Source organism: Mus caroli, unplaced genomic scaffold (assembly GCF_978045245.1).
Source record: "Mus caroli unplaced genomic scaffold, Mus_caroli_1 scaffold_10, whole genome shotgun sequence".
Taxonomy (NCBI): Eukaryota; Metazoa; Chordata; class Mammalia; order Rodentia; family Muridae; genus Mus; species Mus caroli.
The window spans coordinates 44172911-44200407 of NW_028227265.1; the positions used below are offsets into that span (position 1 = coordinate 44172911).

Genomic DNA, 27497 nt, shown 5'->3' on the forward strand with positions numbered 1-27497 from the left:
TACACAAGATGAAACCAGACCAACCTCTCCACTCCCTCCAAAAACAAAGCCTTGTAGACTGTTCCTTGAAGGCAGATATTTCTTATTCGGTGTGCTTAATAGTGGATCGTAGGCAATTATTTAATGAATAATGAAGTTTGAACCCCTGACTCTGGAAGCCTATGGGTTTCATCGAGTGTCTATTATAATTTCTCTCGGATTAGTATTGCTGACATTTGCAGAGAGGTTTTCCGTTGCCAGTAACCATTTTCAGGCTCTGGTTCTGGGGCCGACAAGGGGGCGTGCCTAGCACCACGGCTCGGCCCACCTGTGCGTTGGTTGGTGGAGTCTCGTCGGAGCCACGCCCCCGAGCGGTCCAGCGTCTTAGAGGGCGTGGCGATGGGACTTCCCTGGAAGGGCCGAGGCGCCCCCCTCCTCTAACCCGCACGCAGCCCCGCGCACGCGCACGCGCGCCTCCACGGCTGGGTCGCGGCTGGAGTGAGGACGCGCTGTGTGGAGCAGCGGAGGCAGGGCGCTGCTTCCACCGCTGCTCAGGAGGGGAGCATGTCTGCAACTCGAGCCAAGAAAGTGAAGATGGCCACCAAATCGTGCCCCGAGTGCGACCAACAGGTGGGCCGGGCCGGCGCGAGCGGGCGGGGCGGGCAGGGCGGGTGGCCGTTGCTCGGCGGCGGTTGGCGGTGCGCGGCGGCCCGCGGGCGGCGGGGGCCTGGGAGCGGGGACCCGGCGCTGCCCCTTCTGGTCCCGGGCCGGCCCGCGGACCCCTGCCGCCCCGGATGGCTTTGTTCGCGGCTGGGGAGAGTGCGGTGCTGCTTCTCAGCTGTCGCTCCCCGCCACCTGGGTGGCAGCATAAAGCAGACAAAAGGACAGTAATGGTGCTAACTTTTTTGCAAATTTGTGGACTTCCGGAACGCCGCAAAAAACCAACCAGTTTGATGTGTGGTTTCTAGTCCTTCCATTACGTTGTTAACCGAACACGGTTCGAATAAAGTCGGCGTTGAGGCTCTTCCTCTCTGCGTGTGCCCCGTCCCATTCGTGCAATTTACTGTTGTAAATTTGACATGTCTGCTTACAGATTTTTTTATTTTAAATATGCGGGTTCGTGAATTTGAAATCATTCATATGTAGACTGAACTCATGGAGTAATAGTCGTAATTTTTAAAAAAAATCATTTTTCTTTTCCTACATTTAAGTACGCCTAATTATAGTGTGATGAACAAAAACTCATTCAATTAAAACCATCCTTAGGCCTTCATGCCGGCATGCAGATCTGGGTGTACTTCTTTTTCCTGAATCTTCCTAAAATGACTACCTCTCTCTTCCCCTCCCCCTTCCTTCTCTCAGGAGTAATTGGAAATGGGTGGAGACTTAAAATCTGATTTAAATATATTATTTAGGGCGCGTCCTTGTAGGTTTATTAAAATCTTTTAACAAAAAAGTTACATGTTTTATTCAGTATGATTTATAGGCAATGTTTAAAAATGCTGATGATGGAAAGTTGTGCAAGTTTAGTCGATAGAGCATACCAGTCTGCAATATAAAAACAGTCATGTTTTCCAAAAGGTAGAGTTACGTTCATTCTTTCCACCCAACTACATTTTAGCAAACTTGCACTTTGTGATCCGTCTGTTGGCAGATTACTTTCATGTTTAAATAATTTTTAGTTAAGGCTTATACAGTATGAATTATGCATTCTGTTTCTGTAGGGCACAAGTCCCTTGTTTTACTTGGCGTAAAATACTCTTTTGGGGAAAATATCTGTTTGTAATATCCTGGTTATTGGCCAGTGAGATGGCTTTAGGTGGTAAAGGTGCTTTCTGCTCAAGCCTGAGTACCTGAGGTAGATCCCGTGTAAAGGTGGAAGGAGAGAACTGGCTGTACGGTTAACCTCTGACCTCCACGTCCGTGCTGCGATGCTCACACCTACACAATCACACACACACACTGATGAAAAACAAAAAAGAAAAGCAAAAAAACCCTGAAAATTGAAAAAGGCAAAAGGCAAACAAACCAAAAAAAAAAAAAAACAAAAAACAAAAAACCGTGGTTAAAGGAAGAGCAGAAGAAAGAAGTTAGCTTTTAGAAAGAAGTCTTTGAGGCTGTAAAACAAACCAGGGTTTTATTTGGAGAGATGACGTTTACTTTGCTATACAATACAACATTCCCTCCCCCGCCCCCCCCCCCTTTTTTTTTTTTTTTTTTTTGGTTTGTGCCTGGGAGCCTGGGGCAGTCTGCTCTCTGCTTCCATCCAGTAAGGCCCGCTGGGTTGGGACAGATTTCCTGCCGAGCCGTTTCCCAGGCTCCACATTGCATTCTTTCCTACAAAGTCAGCTCTGGCTTGGTTTTAGGTGCAATAATAAAATACCCCGGACTGGATATGAGTAATGAACATTAATCTGCTTCGCCACAGTTCTGATGGAAGTTCAAGGCCAGGCTGGGTTCTAGTGAGAATTCTCCTGGCTTGTAGATGCCACGCTGCCTTCTTGGTGTTCTCCTGTGGCAGAGTGACTGCTCTAGTCTCATTAAGGTCACTAATCCCATTAGGAGCTTCCCACTTCACTTAAACTCAATTATCTTTGGAAAAGCCTTACTTGGAAATACCATCACAGTGGGGTTGTGAGTCATTATGCAAATTTTGGACAGAACACATTTAATCTTTTAGAAACTAGTAAATTGGTTTTTTTTTTGATTTTTAATATTTTTATTACATATTTTCCTCAATTACATTTCCAATGCTATCCCAAAAGTCCCCCATAGCGCCCCCCACTTCCCTACCCACCCATTCCCATTCTTTTGGCCCTGGCATTCCCCTATATTGGGGCATATAAAGTTTGCAAGTCCAATGGGCCTCTCTTTCCATTGATGGCCGACTAGGCCATCTTTCGATACATATGCAGCTAGAGACAAGAGCTCCGGGGTTCTGGTTAGTACATCATGTTGTTCCAACAATAGGGTTGCAGATCCCTTTAGCTCCTTGGGTACTTTCTCTAGCTTCTCCATTGGGAGCCCTGTGATACATCCAATAGCTGACTGTGAACATCCACTCCTGTGTTTGCTAGGCCCCGGCATCGTAAATTGGTTTTTTATTTGGTCTTTTATTCTTTTTTTATTTTGTTTTGTTTTGTTTTTTGTTTTTTGTTTTGTGTTTTTTTTTTTTTTTTTTTTTTTTTTTTTTTTTTTGAGACAGGGTTTCTCTGTGTAGCCCTGGCTGTCCTAGAACTCTCTCTGTAGACCAGGCTGGCCTTGAACCCAGAAATCCACCTGCCTCAGCCTCCCAAGTGCTGGGATTAAAGACATGTGCCACCACGCCCAGCATTTTTTATTCTTTTTTTTTTTTTTTTTTAAGATTTATTTATTTATTTATTATATGTAAGTACACTGTAGCTGTCTTCAGACAGACCAGAAGAGGGGGTCAGACCTCATTACGGATGGTTGTGAGCCACCATGTGGTTGCTGGGATTTGAACTCTGGACCTTCGGAAGAGCAGTCGGGTGCTCTTACCCACTGAGCCACCTCACCAGCCCTTTTATTCTTAATACTGAAGAGAATATATATGATAACAAATTAATTTTTGGTGATTCCCCAATGGTAGGGTTCAAAAACCAAGGCCTTGAGCCCTTTGTTGATATATACATATTAACTATAGTGTGTATTATTAATATATTAATATTAGTATATATTGATGTAAGTATATATTAATATATAAATAGTACTTGAGTTGAAGGAAGTAATAGATTAATTTTAGCTTTCTAATTAAAAAGTAGACACTTTTAGTTTTAAACTAGAAAAGAATTATAATTGCAAGTAATGTTTTAAACAAAACACTAGAATATTGCCAAGATTCTAAATTATTTCATGAATATTGAATTAGATTATAGTTTAGAAACATCAGTGTCAAAGCTTTAAAGTGAGATTTCTCCAGTTGACAAGACAGGCACATCCCCTGAGTTTAAAAAGCTAGTACAAGGAAGCAAGCAGCCAGATTTCTAGCAGCTTTCAACATCTCTTATGTGCGCCCTTAAAAAGCCACACACAGTTTTATAACTTCTAAACATTCATGCTATTAATTTTCATGGAGTTCTTGTTCACTGGCTGGAAAATTACTCAACTATTTTGGGTATGTTATATTTGTCAGTTTTCTGATATTTTCGTGTGCATTTTTGGTTTCCCTTTCATTTTAAAAGCAATGCACTGTTTTTCCATATATGTCACATCCAGTAAGCATGTGTGCTGTGGGTGTGTGATCTGTTTACCATTAGAGTGTTATTTTAGGCAGATACATTCTAAGACCTGTAGTAGATGCCTGAAATTTCAGACAATGGTAAACCTATCTGTACTGTGTTTTTGCATATGTATGCACTTATAATGAAATTTGTAAATTAGGCATAAGCAATTAGAACGATGTCTTGTGAATGAGCAATTCCTGAAAAGACTCTGCACAAAGGCTGATTGATTGAACCTTGAGGGATGTGGTATGGATGGAATGTTACAGGCCCAGTTACCACTCGAGCTATCTTTAGTCCACAGACAGCCAGTCCCTGCCTCTCTCTGTGTCACACCTAAATCTGAAGAGATAAAACACTTTTGAGATGAACTAACTTAGAACCTTGGTTTTCCACCAATCAAAAGGCTAACGGATTTATCAGACAGCATCTGAGACCTATAGCAAAGGTTTTTGTGCTTTGCTGTAGCGTCCAACTTAATGTTCCACCAATGTACTTGGAAAGAGCTTTGATCTATGACTCTTTGTTCTGTTATATAAAAACTTCATGGAATTCCTTTCATGTTGGAACATAGAATTTGGGATAACCTAGATCTGTTCCTAGGCCTTGGTTACTCATATTTAGATCCAGAATTAGCTCTCTTACTCCTTTTGATGTAAGTGCTGTGTTTTTGCATTGACAACCTTAATCTCTTTCTAAATATCCTTCTCGCTGACCTTGGGTGACTAAAACCTCAGAAAGCAAAAATAATGAGACTTCTATAAATGAGTTTTCTTTACTGGTTTTTCCCAATCCTTTTTTCTTTTTTTTTTTTTTGTTTTTTGTTTTTGTTTTTTGTTTTCTTTTTTTGGGTATCATTTAATTTTTTTTTTTACTTTTTTATTTTATATGTTTTTTTTGGTCCTGGACGATTTCAAGTCCAAATTCTTGTTTGCAGATTATAGCAGTGTTACCATTTTTATAACTAATAGGATTTTCTCCTCACCCACAAGGATTTACTGAATGTCTGTTTTGTGCTAGACATGGTCTAGCAGTCACCACTAATATGACATTGAACAAATGTACAGCGGACCCCTTTTTTCTTTTTTCCTTTAAAATATACAACCTAAATAATATTTGTCAAAGAATGAATTGATAAATAATAAGTCCTAGTAAACAATACTTTTGAATTTTTTCCATTAAAAACTTAAAGGTTTAGCGCTAGAATTAAATTATTATTATCTTAATGTTAAATGAAATTTAATGGGTGTCTATTGCAGTTTTATAACCCCCCCCCCCCCCCCCAGAGCTGTAATTCAATGAGACTAACATTATTCAGGTTGTTCAGCCTGCCTGAAGTGTCTTTTTATAGGATCTGGTTGCAGTGTTTTGTTTTAAATTTCTGGGACAGAAGTTGAGAGGAGCATTCCATTTTTAACCAGGACTTTAGAGTGATTAGCTTAGACATAGGAACGTGTCTTGAGTGGGACTCATTAAAGGAAATCATTTATCAGTTGAATTAGAAAGTGTGCACCTGGGTCTCAAAGCCAATTTTACCTGCTAATTATGGAAAGAGGCTTATATGATATTATTTTATTCTTATTTTTCTTTTTTTTTTTTTGGTTTTTCGAGACAGGGTTTCTCTGTGTAGCCCTGGCTGTCCTGGCACTCACTTTGTAGACCAGGCTGGCCTCGAACTCAGAAATCCGCCTGCCTCTGCCTCCCGAGTGCTGGGATTAAAGGCGTGCGCCACCACGCCCGGCTATTCTTATTTTTCATTTGGTAGTGTTAAATGTTGAACTCAGTCAGGATTGTGTATATACCAGGCAGGTATCTTACCGCTGAGCTATTACATGCCTAACTTTTTAATTTTTTGAGTGTCTGACCTTGAATTGATTTAGGCCCAGGCAGGCCTTGAAGTCTTGGTCTCCCTGGCTCAGCCTTCTGTTCTAGGAGTGTAAGTCATATCAGGTCCTGCCCTTCTCCTCTTCCTTTTTAACTAATTAGCTAATTAGTTAATTGTGTATGTGTGTACAGCTGCTCCCATGTATGTATAGAGAATAGACTCTTGAGAGTTGGCTTCCTCCTGCCTCTTACCTGGTGTTGAACTTAGATCATTAAACCTGCAAGCCATCTTGTACACCTGATTGTTGTCTTTTAAGTGAAAATTAAAGATTCTGTGTTGAGCTTGTAATCTCAGCACGTGGGAGATAGAGGCAGAAGAATCAAGAAATCAAGGTTAGCTTTTGCTAAACAACAAGGCCAGTTTGGGCCACAGGAGACCCTGACTCAGTAAGGCAAAGCCAGGGCAGCTGAGTGAAGGGGTTTGAATGCAAGCTTTACAACTTGAGTTTGAAATGGAGTAAAAGCAGGGGAAAGAATGGACTCCCCAGTGCCCCATTTACCTCCTACACACCATAATAATAATAATAATAATAATAATAATAATAATAATAATAATATCTCTTAAAGTGAAAAATCCAGTGTTCAGGGCTTTAATGCAAATATAGGACTGTTTTCCCTCCTATCTGTTATTAGCCCTCAGTTGTATGAATTCTACTCGAGTGATCAGTAGTTGTTTGGGTCCATTCCTGCTTTCTTCCTTTTGTGACTCGTAGCTCATCTACCTTTGCAGCGTCCATTCTCAGTATTCCAGTGGAGCCTCACAATCTTCTGTTTGTTTTAAATTTGCTATAAACTGCAGTGTTAACAGTTTAGGAACCGTTGTCTTTTGTCATAGCTAATCTCCCCTGGCCTGATCTGTTAAGGTTTTCTGTTGGGCACTCCTATCTGCACACACTTACATTGCATTTAGTATTTATGACACTGGCACCACAGATATTCAGGTGTTGTAAGCACTAGGAAGATGTGAGTCCTTGTGAAATGATAACTGTCACAGGCAGAGGTCTCAGTCTAACCCGAGGCTCTTCAGCAGTCATTCACCAGGACGCCCTTGAAGTCCTGCGGAGCTTAACAATGGAGGAAGAGTCATCTAGTGTTTCTTTTTTCCCTGCAGATTCCTGTTGCGTGTAAATCATGTCCCTGTGGTTACATATTTATTAGCAGAAAACTACTAAATGCAAAACATTCAGAGAAATCACCGCCGTCTACAGGTAATTGTGAAAATTAAACACAGCAGCTCTTGAAAATCATCTTGTGACATCGGTTCATTTCACTTAAATGTTAACTCCCTTATTATATTGGGAGTAGGTCATACGGTTTTAATTTTATTTTTATCTACTTAAAATTGTACTTAAAAACATTAAAAATAGCTCAATAAGAATGATAATTGATGTTGGGTTAGTGGAGGACAGCCTCTAGTCTATCATTTTATTGGCTCTGACATGTGGGCACCAGTCTGTCAGCACCATCTCCCTGCTGTCCTGTCCCCCACTGCTGCTCCTCCTTACTGTCCTGTTAGTAGAGTCACAGTGCCCAAGGTCTTTGGCCTCTGTTCTCAAACAAAGTAGTTCACATTTACCTTCTCGCCTCTCTTGCTTAGTGTTCCTTATATGGGTAGTATGGCTATGCCTCCAGTTACCACTTCACCTTTTGGTGGGCCACTGTCTTTATTTTTGTTTCCTTTCACAATGCTAGTAAAATCTGTAATAACTTTGAAGTTTTTTGTTTGTTTGTTTTTCAAGATTATAATTATATCATTTCCCCCTTCCCTTTCCTCCCATGACTACCTCCCTGTACAGTCCCTTCTCTTTCTCAAATGGCTGACCTCTTTTTTTAAATTATTGGTGTGTGTGTGTGTGTGTGTGTGTGTGAGAGAGAGAGAGAGAGAGAGAGAGAAAGAGAGAGAGAGAGAGAGCCCCTAAATATATAAGTACAACCTGCTGAGTCCCGTGAGGTTAGTTGTGTGTGTGTTTTCAGGGCTGACTGTGTGATACCAGATAGTTAGTTGGTGTGCCCCTCCTGGAGGGATACCGTTTCTCTCAATATTCCTTAGCTTTGCATTGAGGCCACATGAATTCCCTTTCCATGTGAGCACATCTATTGGTTTCATCCCTAGTCAATTCTTATTTAGGCAAGCTGTGTTGGTGAGACTTCATGGGGATGGTTTTCTGACATTTCTAAGAGATACACTCTCACAGCAGATTTCCTGTCCCTCTGACCCTTAGACTCTTTCTGTCCCCCTTTCCTCAATGATCCCAACTCTAAGGTGCAGGACTGGCTTTGAACATGTATCATTTGGACCTGGCTCCCACAATTCTGCATTTTAATTGGTTGTGGTTTCTGCAATGGTTTCTATCTGTTGTAAAGAGAAGGGTTTGATGAAGGGTAAAGGTTTTTTTTTTTAGTGTCCTGAAAAATGTAACTCGGTTCAGTATGATCGGAATTTTTATTGTTATTCACAGTTTCCTGCCTGAGAATACTTAGAAAATAGTTTTGCTTAGACTCGTTTCTTTCCTGTTAATGTAGACAACTTGGATTTATTCAGTAGGCATATTTATTAAAAGATAAAACTAGAGCAGTGAGGTCAAAGGAAGAGTAAGTTGGTCTGGTGGTGCCTGCCTTTAATCCCAGCATTCAGGGAGGCAAAGGTGGGCAGATGTCTGTGACTTCAAGTCAGCCAAAGCTACATAGCAGACCCTGTCTCAAAAATTAATAAGTAAGAGTAACTTGTATAAGCATTGCTTATTTCATGATTGCTGTCATGAAATGTACAGTCTCATGAGTGGGAGGTAGACAGTGAACAGATAAATGGAAAATAGCCACCTTATGACAAATGCTTTCTAGAAATTTGAAATGAGGTGTATCCTGTAATGTGACTGGAGGCCACCTTTGTTTTTACTCCCTTCTAAGGAAAGGATACTTATGCTGAGCCTGAGTAGGAGGCAGGGGTAGCTGTGATAACAAGGGGAGCATTCTTGGGAGATAAAGAGGGTAGATAGAGTCAGGCCAGGGAGAGGGCTCAGTGGGGAAAGACGATGGATGAGTAAGCCTGAAGACATGAACTCACCCCCAGAACCGTGGGCAGGCCGGAGAGAACTCATCCATCCATAGGTTGTCCTCTGGCCTCCGTGAGACCAAATTGGGTTATCTGAGACTCTATTTTTTTATTTTTTTAAAGGAGATAGATAGTCTTCCTGGGAATGGACCCGAGGATGTCCTCTGGTCTCTTTTTGTGCACATACATGTATTCACACACATAGACATAAACATATATGTGCACAAATACACACATGGGATTTAAAAAAAAACAGAGTTATCTTGGTAATCCATAGTGTATAAGGAATTTTAAGAGGTGCATTTGAAAAATGTAATTGATGCATAATAATATATGTAAATATTTATGAGGCATAACACAAGCATTTGAATCATATATGTAATGTATATGTCAGGGCTATTAGCATTTGCATTTCCTCAAACACTTATTATTTCCGGTGTGGGAGCTTTCAGATTCTTTTAGTTATTGGAAATCTGTTGTAAGTTATTATAGACTGAAGTTACCAAACTAGCTATTGAATGCTAAAATTAATTCTTTCAGTCAAAATTTATCTTGGTGCATGTTACTTAACCTAATTTTATTCCTTTGCTTCGTGTCTTCCCATAACCACTTTCTGGAAACACGAGTGACAACATTGTTCTGTCCTTTGCTTATTTCATTTAATGTAATGATCTAGGTGAAGATTAATCTTCATTGTCAGTTTTATTGGACTTAAAGTCACCTAGGAAACATGTCTCCGGGCATGTCTGAAGGGTTTTCCAGAGAGGTTTAGCTGAGGAGAAAAGACCCACCCTGAATGTGGGCGGCACAGTTCTGTTGGGGTGGGGTCCTAGACTACAGGAAAGAAGGGGAGCTGACAACGTGTGCCCTCTCTGCTTCCTTACTGCAGGGCCCAGGCTCTGTGCTGCAGCAAGAAAAGCAACTATCTCTTCTTCTAGCCTGCCACCTTCCTACGGACGTTAGTTTTAGTAGCTGAATAATATTCATGCATGGTAGGGTGCGGCTGCGTGTCTGTATCTGTTTCTTAATCTCTCTCTCTCTCTCTCTCTTTCTCTTTCTGTGTGTGTGTGTGTGTGGAGAGAGAGAGAGAGTCTTTTCTATACCAGTTTATATATTGATGAACAGTTGGACGAAAGTCATGGTTGAGTACTGTTGGAGTAAACCAGTAGCTCAGACAATTCTTTTGTGTTCATTTTATTTGCTTTGTATGAGTAATCTAGTACTGGAGTCATTGCATTGTATATAATGCTGCTAACCTGCTAAAAATCTATGTACTGTTTTCAGTTGTAGTTATACTATGTTTTTATGAACATATCAAAATATGTATGCTGAAAACAAAGACATAACTCTTTATCTAAAAAGTAGAGAGAATTTATTCTGACGCCAAATATGAGATGGCCCAGGAACACAGATTTAGGTTACCTCACATTCCTTGGTTCAAAATGGTAACAGCTTGTTGAAATTTAAAAAGTAACAGAGGGCTGGTGAGATGGCTCAGTGGGTAAGAGCACCCGACTGCTCTTCCAAAGGTCCAGAGTTCAAATCCCAGCAACCACATGGTGGCTCACAACCATCCGTAACAAGATCTGGCGCCCTCTTCTGGAGTGTCTGAGGACAGCTACAGTGTACTTACATATATAATAAATAAATAAATCTAAAAAAGAAAAAAAATAAAAAGTAACAGAACAAAAGAGTTACAAATTAGGCACTTTTCAAATACATTAGTGGAAAGGACCTCAGGTGGGTTGAAGTGAAGTAGGGAAAGCTCTGCTGTAGATCCCTGATGCTATTTGATGCTTAGTGCAAACTAATAGGCCATTAATGAAGTCCAAAAGACTTTGCTGTTAGCCAGAAGGATAAAAAGATAGCTCAGGGGCTGGAGAGATGGCTCAGCAGTTAAGAGCATCAACTGCTTTTCCAGAGGTCCTGAGTTCAATTCCCAGCATCCCCATGGTGGTTCACAGCATCTGTAATGGTATCTGATGCCCCCTTCTCGTATGCCTGAAGAGAGCAATAGTGTACTCATATACAGAAAACAAATAAATAAAATTAAAAAAAAAGAGAGATAGCTCAGGATAAATCGTAATTAGGATAAATCGTAACTAGGCTGTGGACCTAAACCTTCTCCTCTCTCCACAGTCAGTGAAGTTCTAGACAGTTAATCTGCCCTGCACAGTGTTCACTGAAAAGCATGGAGTCTCACCCCCTGAGCCATCTCACCAGCCCCGGGTTGTTTTTTGTTTTTTGTTTCTTGTTTTTTTGTTTTGTTTTGTTTTGTTTTCTAGACAGGGTTTCTCTGTATAGCCCTGGCTGTCCTGGAACTCACTTTGTAATGTAGACCAGGCTGGACTCAAACTCAGAAATCCTCCTGTCTCTGCCTCCAGAGTGCTGGGATTAAGGGCGTGTGCCACCATGCTCAGCTTGGCCCCAATCATTTCTTAACATACCTTTATTTATAATACATATCTCTTCTTTTCACTAAAATTAATTTTAAACTTTTAATAATTTCTTGCTTTATATAACAGATCATTTATATGTATTTTTATTCCCAGTTCTGAGGGCTGGCATCAAAGGTATGTGCCACAATGTAACAGTGCTTTAAAATGTTTTTTTTTTTTTTTAAACGGGGCTGTTGAATTGGCTCAGCGATTAAGAGCACTAACTGTTCTTCTGAAGGTCCAGCAACCACATGGTGGCTCACAACCACCTGTAATGGGATCTGACTCCCTCTTCTGGTGTGTCTGAAGACAGCTACAGTGTACTTAGATATAATAATACATCTTTGGGCTGGAGTGAGAGGTCCTGGAGCAAACGGGGCCTGAGCGAGCAGAGGTCTTAAAAATTTAATTCCCAACAACCCCATGAAGGCTCACAACCATCTGTACAGCTACAGTGCACTCACATACATAAAAATAAATCTGAAAACACACAGATACACACACACAAACAAAACCTGACACTTTCCTGCGCATGTGCCTCTGCCCCGGCAGCCTGGCTGGCGCACTGGCAGGCAATGGCGGACCTGTTTTTATCTTGTGGAGACTCTGACTCAGAACTCCACAATCTCTCCACTCAGTTCCCTAGGTTCCTACTGGCAGGCTGCTACCACGCCAACCCCACACCAACCCCACGCTTCAGATCCCCCTGGCCTTTATGGAGCACCCCTGGCAAACTCACACTTTGCCACCTTACCTTCTTCTCTTGAACCCAGACAAGTCTCAGTGTGAAGGAAAACACAACACAAACTTAGTTTAGAAACAACGGTAACTCAATCTCTGGGTACAACAACTAAAACCTAAGCTTGTGAGCCTTATTAAATCTGATTCCTCCTGATTTCCTACCAGAAATTCTAGCAGCTACATCTTCCCCCTCTGCTGCCCCCTTCCAAAAGGACCTCTCTCCTGCTTCCTCTCTTCCTCAGTCCAACCTACTTACCCAGTGATTGGCTTCTTTATTCATTAGGGGATTGGTTCACAAGAAGCCACCTGAGCATGTGACTCATTCCTCATAACATAAAATAACAAAATTAACATAAAAATACAAGTAGCAAGCCGGGCCTGGTGGCGCACGCCTTTAATCCCAGCACTTGTGAGGCAGAGGCAGGTGGATTTCTGAGTTCGAGGCCAGCCTGCTCTACAAAGTGAGTTCCAGGACAGCCAAGGCTATACAGAGAAACCCTGTCTCAAAAAAACCCCAAAAACCCCCCCAAAAACAAAAAAAACCCAAAATACAAGCAGCACAGAGCCATCCCCAACATAATAATAATTTTAAAAAATGTTTTGTGCAGGAACCTAGAACCTTAGGCAATTATTCTTTGACTTATTCCAAATGGGATGTGTTTTGCAGGGTTTTTGTTTGTTTGTTTTTGAATGAAATAGATAAGTATTTAAGAATAAGTAAGAGAGATGGCTCAGCAGTTGAGAGCACTGGCTACTCTTCAGAGGACCTGGATTAAATTCTAGCATCCATAAGAAACACCTGTAACTCTGGTTCCAAGGGCCTCAACACCATCTTCTGGCCTCTGGGGCCACTGTATGCATGCAGTGCATAGAAACAAGTGAAGGCAAAACACATGTACCCATAAGATAATAATCTCAAAATGGTATTAATTGAGGATTTCATTTCTAAGTTGAACTGTTGACCTAGAGTTTAAAAAGTGCAGTTGCAGGGGTAGAAATGTAGATTAGTGGGAGAATGCCTGGCTTGCAGACACAGGCCTGGGGCTTAATGCCTATCACTGCTGTTTTAAAAGTTTGTTACTATTTTGTGTATATGTCTGTGTGCTGGCACCCATGTGCTACATTGAGCATGGAGGTCAAATGGTAGTTCTCAGGAGTCTGTGCAGGGATGACACTCAGATTGTTGGGTTTGTGCAGCAAACATCTTTACCCACAGAGCACCCCACCCCCAACAACTTTTCATTTAAACTTGAAATTGAGGATATTACAATGTACCCTCTGCTGGCCTAGAACAGGATGGTCCCAGTCTTCCAAGTGCTAACATTTATAGTCCTTTACCTACATCTAATGCTGAAGATATTTCTCTAAAAGAGGAATTAAAGAAAGCTCTGTGTTTCTTCAAGCTGTGAATCTGTACTACACCTACATTTACTTGCTCATGTGTGGGGAATGCATGTTATGACATGCATGTTGGAGGCGGGGTAAAACAACATGCCAAAATCGGTTCTTTCCCTTTACCATGTGGGTTCCAGGGATCAAAGTATTGTTCCCTACTGAGCCATCTCACCCTTCCTGGAGGAGTTATGAATCAGCTATTTATCCAGTTACCATGATTAAGGGAAGTATTAATTAACTCAGCTTGTTCTATATCTTTACTTTCCAGATGTAGATTCTCATTAGAGGTATCATTTTACAGTTAAGTACTGGCTGGATCTTTTTTTCCTATCCAGAATTTTAACTTTAAAACCTGTAGAAGAAAATATAAACAAGCCGGGCAGTGGTGGCGCAAGCCTTTAATCCCAGCACTTGGGAGGCAGAGGCAGGCGGATTTCTGAGTTCGAGGCCAGCCTGGTCTACAAAGTGAGTCCCAGGACAGCCAGGGCTACACAGAGAAACCCTATCTCAAAGCTCCCCCCCCCCCAAAAAAAAAAGAAAATATAAACAAATTCTAAATCAGGTTGAGTCTATAGACTTCCTTTAAAGGTGAGAAAAAATACTGGAGACAGTTAACTGAGAGCTGACTAATGCTTGTCTCCTTTCAGTGGGGAGATGTCGCAGCTGAGCTCAGTCCAGTGACCACCGGGTTTTTTATTGAGAGAAGGATTAAATGTGTAAACCACAACTTTTCATATTACTCATGAACAAGCAAAGGCAAAGAAAAAAATGTTAAGATGATAAATTCACCTTAATGAGAGAGAGATCCAGCACTCAGGAGGCCTAGTCAGGAAGATTTGTAGCTGTAGGCTCGCCTGGGCTGGCTACACAGACAGAGATTCTACTTCATCCCTGGCCTCTAAGAACAGTATCAGGGGTCCCTTTTTTGTGGGTTCTTAGTCTTGTTAATTAATTTAAAAGCAGACCCAGAAGCAAGTTCCAAGCCTATTTTTATTACTGTTTGAGAGGAAAAGCATGGCAGGCAGGAGGAAGGAGACGGCTGAGAGGAAGACGCAACTGTGGGGCTTTTGGGGCCAAGAAAGTGAGCAGGTTCAACAGTGGAGGGTGTCAGGCAGCTGCACAGAGGATCAGGGATTGGAGGAAGTGAGCGGGCATGTTCAGAATGCCAGGGAGGGCAACATGGTTAGGATTGTGGCTGGCATGGGAAAAGCGACATAAAGGGTAAGGAAAGGTTACACTTTTTGAGCTGGAACTCAGTAAACTGAGCAGGCTGGAGGTGAAGGTGTGCTAGTGACTGCCTGGAGAGAGAGAGGGCCGTCTGAGAAGTTTAACTGCATGATCTCCATGATCTCACTAAGAGCATAACGACTCTTCCTATTTCCTTAGGAAATCGGAAAAAAAAAAAAAAAAGACATGATCTTACAATGTAACTCTGATTGAGCCAGAGTTCATTTTGTAGACAGACATGGTCTTACAATGTAACTCTGATTGAGCCAGAGTTCATTTTGTAGACAGACATGATCTTACAATGTAACTCTGATTGAGCCAGAGTTCATTTTGTAGACAGACATGATCTTACAATGTAAGTCTGATTGAGCCAGAGTTCATTTTGTAGACAGACATGATCTTACAATGTAACTCTGATTGAGCCAAAGTTCATTTTGTAGACAGACATGATCTTACAATGTAACTGTGATTGAGCCAGAGTTCATTTTGTAGACAGACATGATCTTACAATGTAACTCTGATTGAGCCAGAGTTCATTTTGTAGACAGACATGATCTTACAATGTAACTCTGATTGAGCCAGAGTTCATTTTGTAGACAGACATGATCTTACAATGTAACTCTGATTGAGCCAGAGTTCATTTTGTAGACAGACATGATCTTACAATGTAACTCTGATTGAGCCAGAGTTCATTTTGTAGACAGACATGATCTTACAATGTAACTCTGATTGAGCCAGAGTTCATTTTGTAGACAGACATGGTCTTACAATGTAACTGTGATTGAGCCAGAGTTCATTTTGTAGACAGACATGATCTTACAATGTAAGTCTGATTGAGCCAGAGTTCATTTTGTAGACAGACATGATCTTACAATGTAACTGTGATTGAGCCAGAGTTCATTTTGTAGACAGACATGATCTTACAATGTAACTCTGATTGAGCCAGAGTTCATTTTGTAGACAGACATGGTCTTACAATGTAACTGTGATTGAGCCAGAGTTCATTTTGTAGACAGACATGATCTTACAATGTAAGTCTGATTGAGCCAGAGTTCATTTTGTAGACAGACATGATCTTACAATGTAACTCTGATTGAGCCAGAGTTCATTTTGTAGACAGACATGATCTTACAATGTAACTCTGATTGAGCCAGAGTTCATTTTGTAGACAGACATGATCTTACAATGTAACTGTGATTGAGCCAGAGTTCATTTTGTAGACTAGGCTGACCTCAAAGTACTCCTGCCTCCAGGTGCTGGGATCAAAGGCGCTTACCTCTCTGCCAAGTGGGAACAAGCAATAAAGAGTATGTAATGTTGAAGGCAGTAATGTGCGGCAGCTTGCCAAACTCCACTGTTGGACCTGCTTGTTTTCTTGGACCTTACTATATCTTTTCTTCTCGTTCATCTCCTTCCTCCTGCCTCCTCCTGCCCTGTGTTTTTTCCTCTCAAACTGTAATAAAAATTGTCTTCAAACTTGCTTTTTTATTTTTCTTTTTATGTTTATGGGTTTATCTTCCTCTATTTATGTCGCATGCCTGGTGATCCCCAAGGCCAGAAGGCATCAGATCCCTTGGGAATGTATATGGACACATATATGTATGTGTATGTGTATATGCATATATATGGTATTGAGCTGCCATGTGGGTGCTGGGAATTGAACATAGGTTCTCTAAAAGAGCACCCAGTGAGTGCTGATCTATGATAATTTTTAGGTCTTTTGCACAATTTTGTGTTGGAATTTCCTTTCGACATGTTTTCATGTATGTTAATTTGTTCTCTCTGTCTCCCTGCTCTGTTTCCCTGTCTTCCCCTAGAGTGTGTATGTGTGTGTGTTCCTCAGAAGTTGTCTCATACCTAGAAAGTTCTTTCTTTCTTTATTATTTATTTATTTGTTTGTTTGTTTGTTTGTTTGTTTGTTTCGAGGCAGGGTTTCTCTGTGTAGCCCTGGCTGTCCTGGCACTCACTTTGTAGACCAGGCTGGCCTCGAACTCAGAAATCCGCCTGCCTCTGCCTCCCGAGTGCTGGGATCAAAGGTGTGCGCCCCCACACCCAGCTCCTAGAAAGTTCTTTAAAACAACAACAACCAAACCAACCCAAACCACATGGCATTGTATTTTCTGTCATCCACAGTGACATTCGCACTAATATTACTCTTAACTTTTCCTTAGATTTGCAGTGTTGTCTTTCAGGCTTAGGGATATAACTCAGTGGTAGGAAGCTCACTGGCATACATACAAATCTTCCATTTGAAGGCTCAAGACTTCTACTAGTTGAGGCAGTTTTTACTTATCTTTTATAAATTAATTACTTTCTAAAGACAGGGTAGAATGCATCCTGAGTTAAACTCAAGATCACTTTGTAACCAAAGATGACCTCCACCTCCTCCACCTCTCCAGCATCTGAGATGACAAGTGGTGCTGGGGTCAAACCTAGGTCCTCCTGCATTCCAGGCAAATACTGTCAACCAAGCTGCCCTCAGGACAGGTTCCTCTTTTCTTGACCTGTTTGTTCTTCCTGTGTACTTATTGGATGCCCTGTCAGTATTAGAGACCACTCTGTTGATAATGGAGTGACTGGCACAGGGTAAAGGACTGGGTTCCTTTCTCACAGGAAAGGGTGGACTGTCATACTTGTTATAAGGTATCTTTTGCATATGTGTACCCATAAACGTTCCCAGCAGGAAGGAAATGGGAGGACAGAATAAAGAGACACACCAGCCATGCTTAAAGAAAAACCTTTCTGGAAACCTCACCAGTTCCACTAAATGTATTATTAGTTAGAGCTAGTTTTCCTGGTCACTTTCCTTACAAGCAAATCTTGAGAGAATGTAGTAACTTGTTAACATCTCTCTGAGGCGATGTGTGGTGCTTTTAATCCCTGCACTGGAGAGGCAGAGGCAGTGGATTTCTTTGAGTTCCAGGACAGCCTAGTCTACATAGTTCCAGGACAGCTAGGGCTACATAATGACCCTGTCTTCAAACAAACACAAATACAAACCCAAACAATATCCCCCCCACACACCAAAAACCGAATAACTGTTCTACAATAGGTACGCTGCAGATTCATTGGTGTTTTCTTCATTTTCTGGCACTGTGTTAGTTACTTTTCTTATTGCTGTAACAATATATTTGACAGGAAGCATTAAGAGATAAGAATGTGTTGTGGTTTAGCTTAAGAAGTCCAGTCCATCAGGACAAGGAAGGTGTGGAAGTAGGAGCGTGAGGTCGAGAAACAGTGGCTGGGAAGTGGAGCCGGGCTGGGAGCATTGAAGCCTGCCTGCACTAATCTTCCAGAAGAGCGTTTAGAACCCAGTATGCAGACACACGAACTTACAGGAAGCATTTCACATTCAAAATACAGCATTCTGCCCTTGGCCGTGTAATTATGGAAAAGGCATCTGTCCTAACTTCAGAAATCTTCTTACTGTTTAATAATCCCGGCACTGGTCAAATGCCAAATTGTCTCTTAAAGACTGAAGAAAGTCTTGATTGAACCCCTGTAAAGTTAAAAGCAATAACAACAATAACAACACCCTTGGGCATCCAATCCTCTGCTTGGCCTTGGTGACTTTCTTGAACAAACACTTCTTTTTTTTTCATTTTTCATTCCTGCAAAACTAGTACCATGTGGGTGGCAATGCCAAGTCATATTGCCAGTTTAAGGTGAGGCCAGACTCCCTTCACCTAGAGTTGCATCCATCTCTGTGCCTTTGAAATTGAAGTATTTCCTTGGGCAAATCACTTCAGCAGCATCCCCAATTCAGTGTTTACCCATTCAGGTATGTTTGAGTTTCACGAGCTGGGGTCTTTAGGAGGTGAGGGCTTTGCCTTCTGGATGGCTCCTTTCCTGACCCATTGCAGAGTCTGAGGTCTCCTTCTAGTGGCAGGAATCTCTGTAGCAGTTAAGGATGCTTTTGTCTGCACAGTCTACAACTGTAAGCTCCCATTTCTTTCCTCACAGACCTGCACATACTTACATCTTTCTGCTGCTTCATTTGCTCTCTCTCCTGTAGAACAGAAACTTCCATAGGCTGAACTTCCCTGCGGAAATTTCCTTGAGAAACTTATTAATTAATTACTCTTGAATTAGAGTAATTGAAATAGGAATAGAATGTAGCCAGATTCTTTGCCACAATTTAACAAACATGGCTTGTAACTAGTTCCCAGTAGAGAGTCCTTGCTCTCCTCTGAAAACTCATGAGCTGAGCTTGGTCTTCCAAACTGTCACCAGAATGGCCCATTAGTCTCTGTTTAACTAGGGCTTCTCTTGTCTGCAGCTCCACGGTCTCTGCCTAAGAATCACATGGTTAAGTTTATCCACAGTTCATGTCTGTGTGTGTGCCTATATGTGTGGTTGTGTGTGTGGTGTGTGTGTGTGTGTATGTCTGTCTGTCTGTCTGTGTGTCTGAGAGAGAGAGAGAGAGAGAGAGAGAGAGAGAGAGAGAGAGAGAATGTGTGTGTGTGTGCACGGTATAATTGCTCAATCATTTGGTAATTCTTTTTTTGTTGTTGTTTTTCTTGTTTTTTTTTTTTTTGTTGTTGTTGTTTGTTTGTTTTCGAGACAGGGTTTCTCTGTGTAGTCCTGGCTGTCCTGGAACTCACTCTGTAGACTGGGCTGGCCTTGATCTCAGAAATCTTCCTGCCTCTGCCTCCCAAGTGCTGGGATTAAAGGCTTTCGCCACCATGCCCGGCTGGTAATTCTTTTTAGAAATTATTATAATACACAGGACTGGACTATTATGTTTCTACTAGTAATTCCTAAAAGCTCTCAAGTTTTCCATTTTCCCACCAACACTTTTCTGTTTTGTTTTTGTTTTATGTAATATCATAATGATGGTGTCTTTGTATATTTTTGATTTGGGCTTTTCTTTTTTTCTCTTAAAAAAAGATTTTAAAAGTTTATGTGTATGTATGTGTATCAGTATGTGGGTATTTGCATGTGCATACAAATGCTCCCAGAAGTCAGAGGTCAGTCTCAGGTATCATCTCTCAGGAGTCATCCTCTAGTTCTTTGGGAACTGTGTCAGTGCAAGCAGATTTGTAAAGAGGAGCTTGTGGGACTCATCCTTCACAGGAACTCTAGCAGCCCCTCAGGTTCAAAGGGGAGCTTCGTGCTGATAGCCACCATCAGGGTCCTGAGCCTGCCATGGTGTGGCCGATATGGGAAAGGACATGGAAGCAGGCAGTAGACAGGAACATAAACTTACACACCGTCCCTGGTCTGACTGCTCATTACAGAAGGTGCTTCTCAGTTCTTTGTCCTAGAGACAGACTGGGGTGTGTGTGTGACATCACTGGGGCAGGGAGGGCAAGAACAGGGCAAACTATAGGGCATAGGATCTAAAATTAATAGTTTTGTTTTATGAGTCAGAATAATTTAAATAGGACCTGTGTCTTTCTGATTGCAGTAGGATACCTGGCTAACAAGCTAAAGGATCAGCCTGCTGCCACTTTCCCAGTGTTGGGATTACAAGAACATGCGCCATGCCCATGTCTTCTATGGGTGGTGGGGATCAAATTTGAGTCTTGATGCTTGTGTGATAAGTGCTTTACTAAGTTGTCTCTTAGATCCCTAAAAGAAAAACCTTTGGGCTGGGCAGTGGTGGCGCACACCTTTAATCCCAGCACTTTGGAGGCAGAGGCGGGTGGATTTCTGAGTTCGAAGCCAGCCTGGTCTACAGAGTGAGTTCCAGGACAGCCATGGCTACCCAGAGAAACCCTATCTCGAAAACAACAACAACAACAACAACAAAAGAAAAAAGAAAAGCCTTTATAACACTGTACTATTATAAAACATTAATGATAATTGTTAATATTGAATGTTTAACTGTCCTAGTGTTTCAGTTGCTGTGAAGAGACACCATGACAACAGCAATTTTTAATAAGGAAAACATTTAATTAGAGCTGGCTTACAGTTTCAGAGGTTTAATCCATTATCATCATGGCAGGAAGCATGGCAGTGGGAGCTGAGAGTTCTACATTCTGGATTGGCAGACAGCAGGAAGGGAGAGACACTGGGCCTGGCTGCAGCTTCGGAAACCTTAAAGCCCACCCCAGTGACACTCTTCCTCCAACAAGGCCACCTATTCTCCAATCATGCCACTCCCTATGAGTCTGTAGGGGCCGTCTTCCTTCAGACCACCATATCAGTTCATGCTTACCTTTTGCTTCTCCACACTCCTAGTTTGCTTTGACAATTACTGAACAAAAAACCCTTCACACTGTGCTTGTATCCTAGTGATGTAGGCTAACACATTCCTTAAGTGATCTGGTTTTTATAAGTTGAAAGTTGGATTTTAAAATGATGAAACTGACTTTCAGTGCTGATACTGCTACTGCAAATATGGTAAACATTCTTTAGCCCTGCCAGACTTTCTGCAAAGTGACAGTGCAGGAGGGGCAGGAACTCTTGGTGTGCCCAGGGAAAGTGGTGTGTGGCAGGAGACAGTGTGGCTAGAGCAGCCAGACTAAGTCTATTTTCCTTAAGAAAGCTAAAATTACAAAGATGGTCCTGCTAGTACTTGAGTGTGTTGAGCCCAACTGCAGACCTAAGAGAACTCTGGCTGTGGAGAGATGTGAGCATTAGAACTGGGAGGCTATAAAAGGAGAATGGGCCCTTGGCCCAGTTCTAAGCTGACTGCTATGAAGACAACAAGATCATGAGCTTTTACTTAAGATAAACAACCAAAAACCATGAGACTAGATTCTTTATTTTTATTTTTTACCTGACTACAATGTTAGCAGCTGTTGATGTTTAATTCATTGCAAGTTAGAAATTGGTTGACATTCTTGTTCTAGCACTTATTTATTTAGTAGGTTTAATAACTTAAAGATGAAGACGTTCTCTTTGCTCTTCAGCTACCAAATGATGTCTTCCAGATAGAAAAATAAAATCAGGTTCTTTAGTATTATTTTTTAAGTGTATATATTACATATATATATATATATATACACACACACACACATATATCCATATATGTATATATATATATACTTACACACATATATATACACATGTATACATACATATAATATATACATGTATGTAGACATATATATTACGCATATATGTAGGCATATAGGCATAATGTTTATAAGCACTGTGTGAACCTGTGCCTCTGTCCTTTGCCTGCCTGAAGCACCCACTGATTGGTTAAAATAAAAAGCTTATGGCCTATTAGAAAAGGCAGGAAGTAGAAGGTGGGAGTTCTGGGAAGAGATAGGAACTCTGGGAGAGAGACAGGCGCAGGAGATTTGCTACCCAGATGCAGAGAATGTTGGATGTATGAAACTCAGGAGAGGTAACCAGCCATGTGGCAGAACTCAGTTTTAGTATACGCAGGATACTTGAGTTGCAAGGTCGATGGGAACAAGCCTGAGATAAGGCCATAGACATTGTAACAAATAAGTCTCTTCTCTGTCATAGAGACGAACCAAATGGTTACACACAGTGGCTTATATAGTTATATACAGTACATATGTATATGGATAAGTAGCTTAAGCTTTTAATGTGATATTCTGTGGTTTTAGGATATTTAATGTTTTAGTTTGTATTCAGATTGTCCTATTATGGTCATTAAAATCCTCTTCAATTAGATCCTACATCTTTCAATAAGTCCTTAATTATATTTGATGACTTTTTGCAGTCTGGAATAATAGAATATTTGTGTTATTCTTATGTAATCCAGTATCCTTGAGTCTTAGGTCTAGGATAAACTGTTCTACAATGACATGTAGAAGAAATTAATACTGACTTATGCTGCCCCTTTCTTTGAGACAGGGTCTCTTTATGTAGCTCTAGCTGTTCTGAAACTCTATGTAGAGCAGGGTAGCCTCAAACTCAGAGATCCACCTGCCTCTCCTTCCTGAGCGCATGTGCCACTGTGCAATCCCCCACCTGCTTTTAAAGATAGTGTCACTGTATAGCTCAGACTGGTCCTGAAGTCTCCATCTTTCCCCTGTTACCATTGTAGTTTTAGGTATTTGCGAAGTTAGTTTTCTGGTTTTGGAATTAGATGTATATTAAAGTAAAAAAAATTATTTTAATTTAATGTTTTGATTTGTTTGGCATGGGGGAGTAGCTTCTTACAGTAGTGAAATCACTATATTAATAAAGTTCCTGGATTGTTTACTCAATTTATGGAATACAGTTCTGTTATATCAATGATTCCCTTCTTTGTGGGTTAGGTGAAAATTCCTTATTTTCTGTGTTGTTAGAGTATGTTATATGGCTGCTCTGTGGCAGATTTTCATTGTAACCTTTGTTATGTCTCAGACTAGTTTTGCTTCTACCCCTTTGACATACTTTGTTCACTTTGTAATTTAGGTCAGGGGCAGGAAGCAGTGGGTCCGCCCCACCCTCTTCATGTGTTTTCACTGTGTTAAACTTGGAAGCATGATGGAAAAAGCAGAAAGGTTGTTGTGGAGTAGTTAAAGTTACCAAGTGGAGACATTTGTTTTCTCTTAAAAGACTTTCCCTAACTTAATAGCTCTGAATCCTGTTGATTGTTCTGTGTGGGGGAACTGCGGCCAGAGTTTACAGAGATACAGAATGTGCCGGGAAGGAAGAGGAAGGTACTGAGAACGTGGCAAGCTGTTGTTGCAAAGCCCTAAAATAAATCACTTTTATTTATCCATACAGAAAACAAGCACGAGGCCAAGAGGAGGCGAACAGAGAGAGTTAGGCGAGAGAAGATAAATTCTACAGTAAATAAAGATTTAGAAAACAGAAAGAGATCTCGAAGCAACAGCCATTCAGATCATATCAGACGAGGGAGAGGAAGACCTAAAAGTTCATCCGCCAAAAAACACGAGGAAGAGAGAGGTATGGTTAATCCCAGTACCCTTTCAAATATCGAACTGATGGAAGGCAATGAGTAGATCATAGCAGTGAGTATGATGGAAGCTGTGAGCTCTTGAACAGAAAAACAAGAAAAATCACAATTCATTTTTGGTTTAAAAACATTTTCTTGGACTGGAGAGATGGCTCAGCAGTTAAGAGTACTAACTGCTCTTCCAGAGGTCCTGAGTTCAATTCTCAGCAACCACATGGTGGCTCACAACCATTTGTAATGGGATCCGATGCCCTCTTCTGGTGTGTCTGAAGAAAGCTACAGAGTTCTCATAAAAATAAAAATAAATCTTTAAAAAAAAAGGAATTAAAGTAGCCTTTAAAAAAATTTTTTTTCTTTTTTTGTTGCAGTGCTGAGTTTTGAGCGCAGTACACAGGTCTACTTCTGACCCCACACTCCCAGCCCATACATTCTTAGTTTTAAAAATCAAAACAAAACACAAATTCTTATTGGAAACCTAAGGGGCTACATTAGGTAAAATTCCACATTGTTATAAATTAGTGGTAAAAGGTTCAAAGATAATTTTTTTTTTTCTGAGACAGGGTTTCTCTGTATAGCCCTGGCTGTCCTGGAACTCACGTTGTAGACCAGGCTGGCCTCGAACTCAGAAATCTGCCTGCCTCTGCCTCCCGAGTGCTGGGATTAAAGGCGTGCGCCACCACGCCTGACTGATAATTGTATATTTAAGTCATCTTTCAGATACCAGTAAAAATGATTGTACTTTGTTTTTGTTTTGTTTTTTTTTGATTCTTTTAAAGCAGGTGTAAGCAGTTAGTTTAACTAACTGTTCTATGGATTGGAAATCTGTTTTTATATATTTTTTAAAGTGATGTTGGTGTGCGGTTTTTATTTTTTTTTTTTTTTTTATTTTTTTTTTTTTTTATATTTATTTATTTATTATTATATGTAAGTACACTGTAGCTGTCTTCAGACACACCAGAAGAGGGCGTCAGGTCTCATTACGGATGGTTGTGAGCCACCATGTGGTTGCTGGGATTTGAACTCTGGACCTTCGGAAGAGCAGTCGGGTGCTCTTACCCACTGAGCCATCTCACCAGCCCCATGTGTGCGGTTTTTAATTGCTCTTTGGGGGGAGGTTCAGTGTTTCCTCCGCAGCTAGCTTTGCATGGTTACTGTGTTGTTGATCACTCTGCCTCTCCTTCCAGGTCTCTCTTCTGAGAAGCAGTTTCCACTCATCACTTAGTTCTAGACTTAACGTCTTCTCTCTTTCTGTGATAGATACATCTTTAAAAAGTTTTATCATGGAAAAATGTCACATAAAAAAAGAGTAGGAAGAATGACGTCACAGCCCCGATAATGTGTACAGATTGATAAGAATTGAAGCCAGTAATTATAGCTGTTCTTTGTGTTTATTTAGAACCCTCAGCCAACACAATTTCATTTTCAATGAAATATATTTATAACTGTTGTTAGTTACATTTTGCATTTCTTTAAGTACTTAATTTTAGGTATACAAAAATTTAGTATAAAAATATAAATGTTAGCTGGGCGTGGTGGCGCACACCTTTAATCCCAGCATTATTTGAGACACAGAATTACTCATGATTTCTAGGACATATATTGTCTTTAGCTTTTACCAAAATGAAAGGTGTCTTGATACTGTGTAATTACAGAAGTAAAGTTTGTATCCGAGTGAAAGGCTTCCCATAGGTGATTCTCAACTCTTTGTGTAATCTTACTTTTTTTTTTTCCTGTTATACTATACTCTTCCAGTCATTTACTTAATTTAAATACACTTATTTAACAATGAGGTCATCAGAAACCTGATGTTTGAAAGACTGTTTTGGAACAGAAACCGGGCAAGAAAAGTCCACAGAGAAGAAACAAAAAGTTCTACTTAGTCAGAAAATAGAACTTGGTTTTCAGTTGAAATAAAGGCAGTGTAGCTGAAAAACAATGGGGAGGGGATGCTTTTGAATCGAGATTAAAGAAATGTCTGCTGGCAGCTGGGGAAGGAAAGGCTATTGCTGGGCATATATGCATTTTATGTTCGCAGCACTGGAATTTTATTCTTACTTGAAAAGGGAAGCATTTATTGTCAGTGAGTATTTTTCAGATATTTTCTGTGTAAGAATATTTTTTTGCTGACAGTAGTGCTATGTGCCACTCATCCCAGCACTGGGAGACCAAGGCAGACGACCGCTGTCTCCTAAGAAAGCCATTGTTCCCCTAGTTCTTGGTTCAGGAGCTAGAACCTTACGCATGGTAGGCAAGTATTCCACAGAACTACATCCCTAGAAGCCAAATTATTAATTTTTTTCTTTTGATATGAATTTCAGGAAATGTTATGGCACAATCCTATTTTTTTTCCCACTTTTAAAAAAATGGTATCTTGGTATTTAACTTTTCCCCTTTTCTTTCCACAGAAAAACAGGAAAAGGAAATCGACATCTATGCTAACCTCTCTGATGAGAAGGCTTTCGTGTTTTCAGTTGCCTTGGCAGAAATAAATAGAAAAATTATCAATCAAAGACTTATTCTATGATATTTGTCTTCAAACTCTGTTGGTTGCCACTTTCTTCAGATTGCATCAGCAAATCCTCAGACAGTCGTGGACTCTGAGGAGCACCCAGACTGTGTGGATGAGGGCCTTTGGTTGCTTTCTCTGTTTTCTAGTCTGCTGCCACGCTTTGGGAGCAAAGCTGTGGGTTAGACTTTGCTGGGATTTCCTTGTTTACCAAGGACCATTATCAGTGTTTTGTGTTGGGATATTACTAAATGTATTTACAAAAACAAACAAACAAAATGACCAGAAAAGCCCCGGAACCTGGATGGGTCTTTCCAGGTTGAAGGGACAGGAGTGCGGGTGGAATACACAGCTGGAGCAGCTGATGTGCTTGCTAGTTTTCAGGTTCCGTACCAGAGATGCAGTGTCTTAAGTCCTGTCAGGAGAGTGACTTTTAAATGTATGTATTTCAGGCTTTCACCATTAACAGATTGCATATATACAATCCATTGACTTTTAATAAATTGGTAATTGATATTTTATTGAATGGAGAATTACGAATATAGATTATAAATTCTGTCTTTAATTGACCTTTTTCTTGGGCGCTATTTTAATGATTTAAGTAGGAGTTATATTTTCAGAAACTTTCTAGACAGTTTGGAAATTTGGGTGCTATATGAAGAAAAGCATTTGAGGCTGTATCATATTTCAGATATAAACACCTTGTTTTCTTGAATGTTTTATTTATTGGTTTTTTAAAAAAACTTTTCTGTTATCAAGATGGTGCCTGTTAACCTAAACACAGATATATTTATTATATAAATTGCAAAATATTTGTTAGCTACTTGTGAACAGTGATTTTTTTTTGTCTGAATGAATGTTCATTTATACATAATTCTGGTAATTATTTAAACTGTTACTTCATCCTGGAAAAAAAATAAACCTTAATATTGAAAGTGAGTAGATTAAATAGTGTGGTGTAGCTTTTTGTCCTAGTGAAGTTTGTAAAGTGTTTCAGCCAGTTTTTGCAGTATAAAATCATCATTCCTTATGCTCGCCCTTTGGCTTACCAGTGTGGTGATTAACCCTCTTCACATGTGTTAGCAGCTCTCGTAATCCCAGATCAGCCAGGGCTGCACAAAGAAACCCTGACTCCTAAAACAAAAACAAAGCAAAAAGTACATATGTATGAGTTACACGGTGGTTACTTTACTGCTGC

The 27497-nt window shown here is 40.6% G+C and overlaps 1 protein-coding gene across 1 annotated transcript; it reads left to right on the forward strand.

Moving 5' to 3' along the window:
• The first annotated feature begins 427 nt into the window (after window positions 1-427).
• On the forward strand, window positions 428-27237 carry Hdip1 (HDAC and MIER1 interacting protein 1). Its single transcript, XM_021170536.3, has 4 exons — window positions 428-609; window positions 7216-7312; window positions 23601-23783; window positions 26199-27237. Exons 1-4 carry the CDS (start codon window positions 544-546, stop codon window positions 26315-26317), a joined length of 465 nt encoding a protein of 154 aa, XP_021026195.1. The 5' UTR covers window positions 428-543; the 3' UTR covers window positions 26318-27237.
• The last annotated feature ends 260 nt before the right edge of the window (window positions 27238-27497 follow it).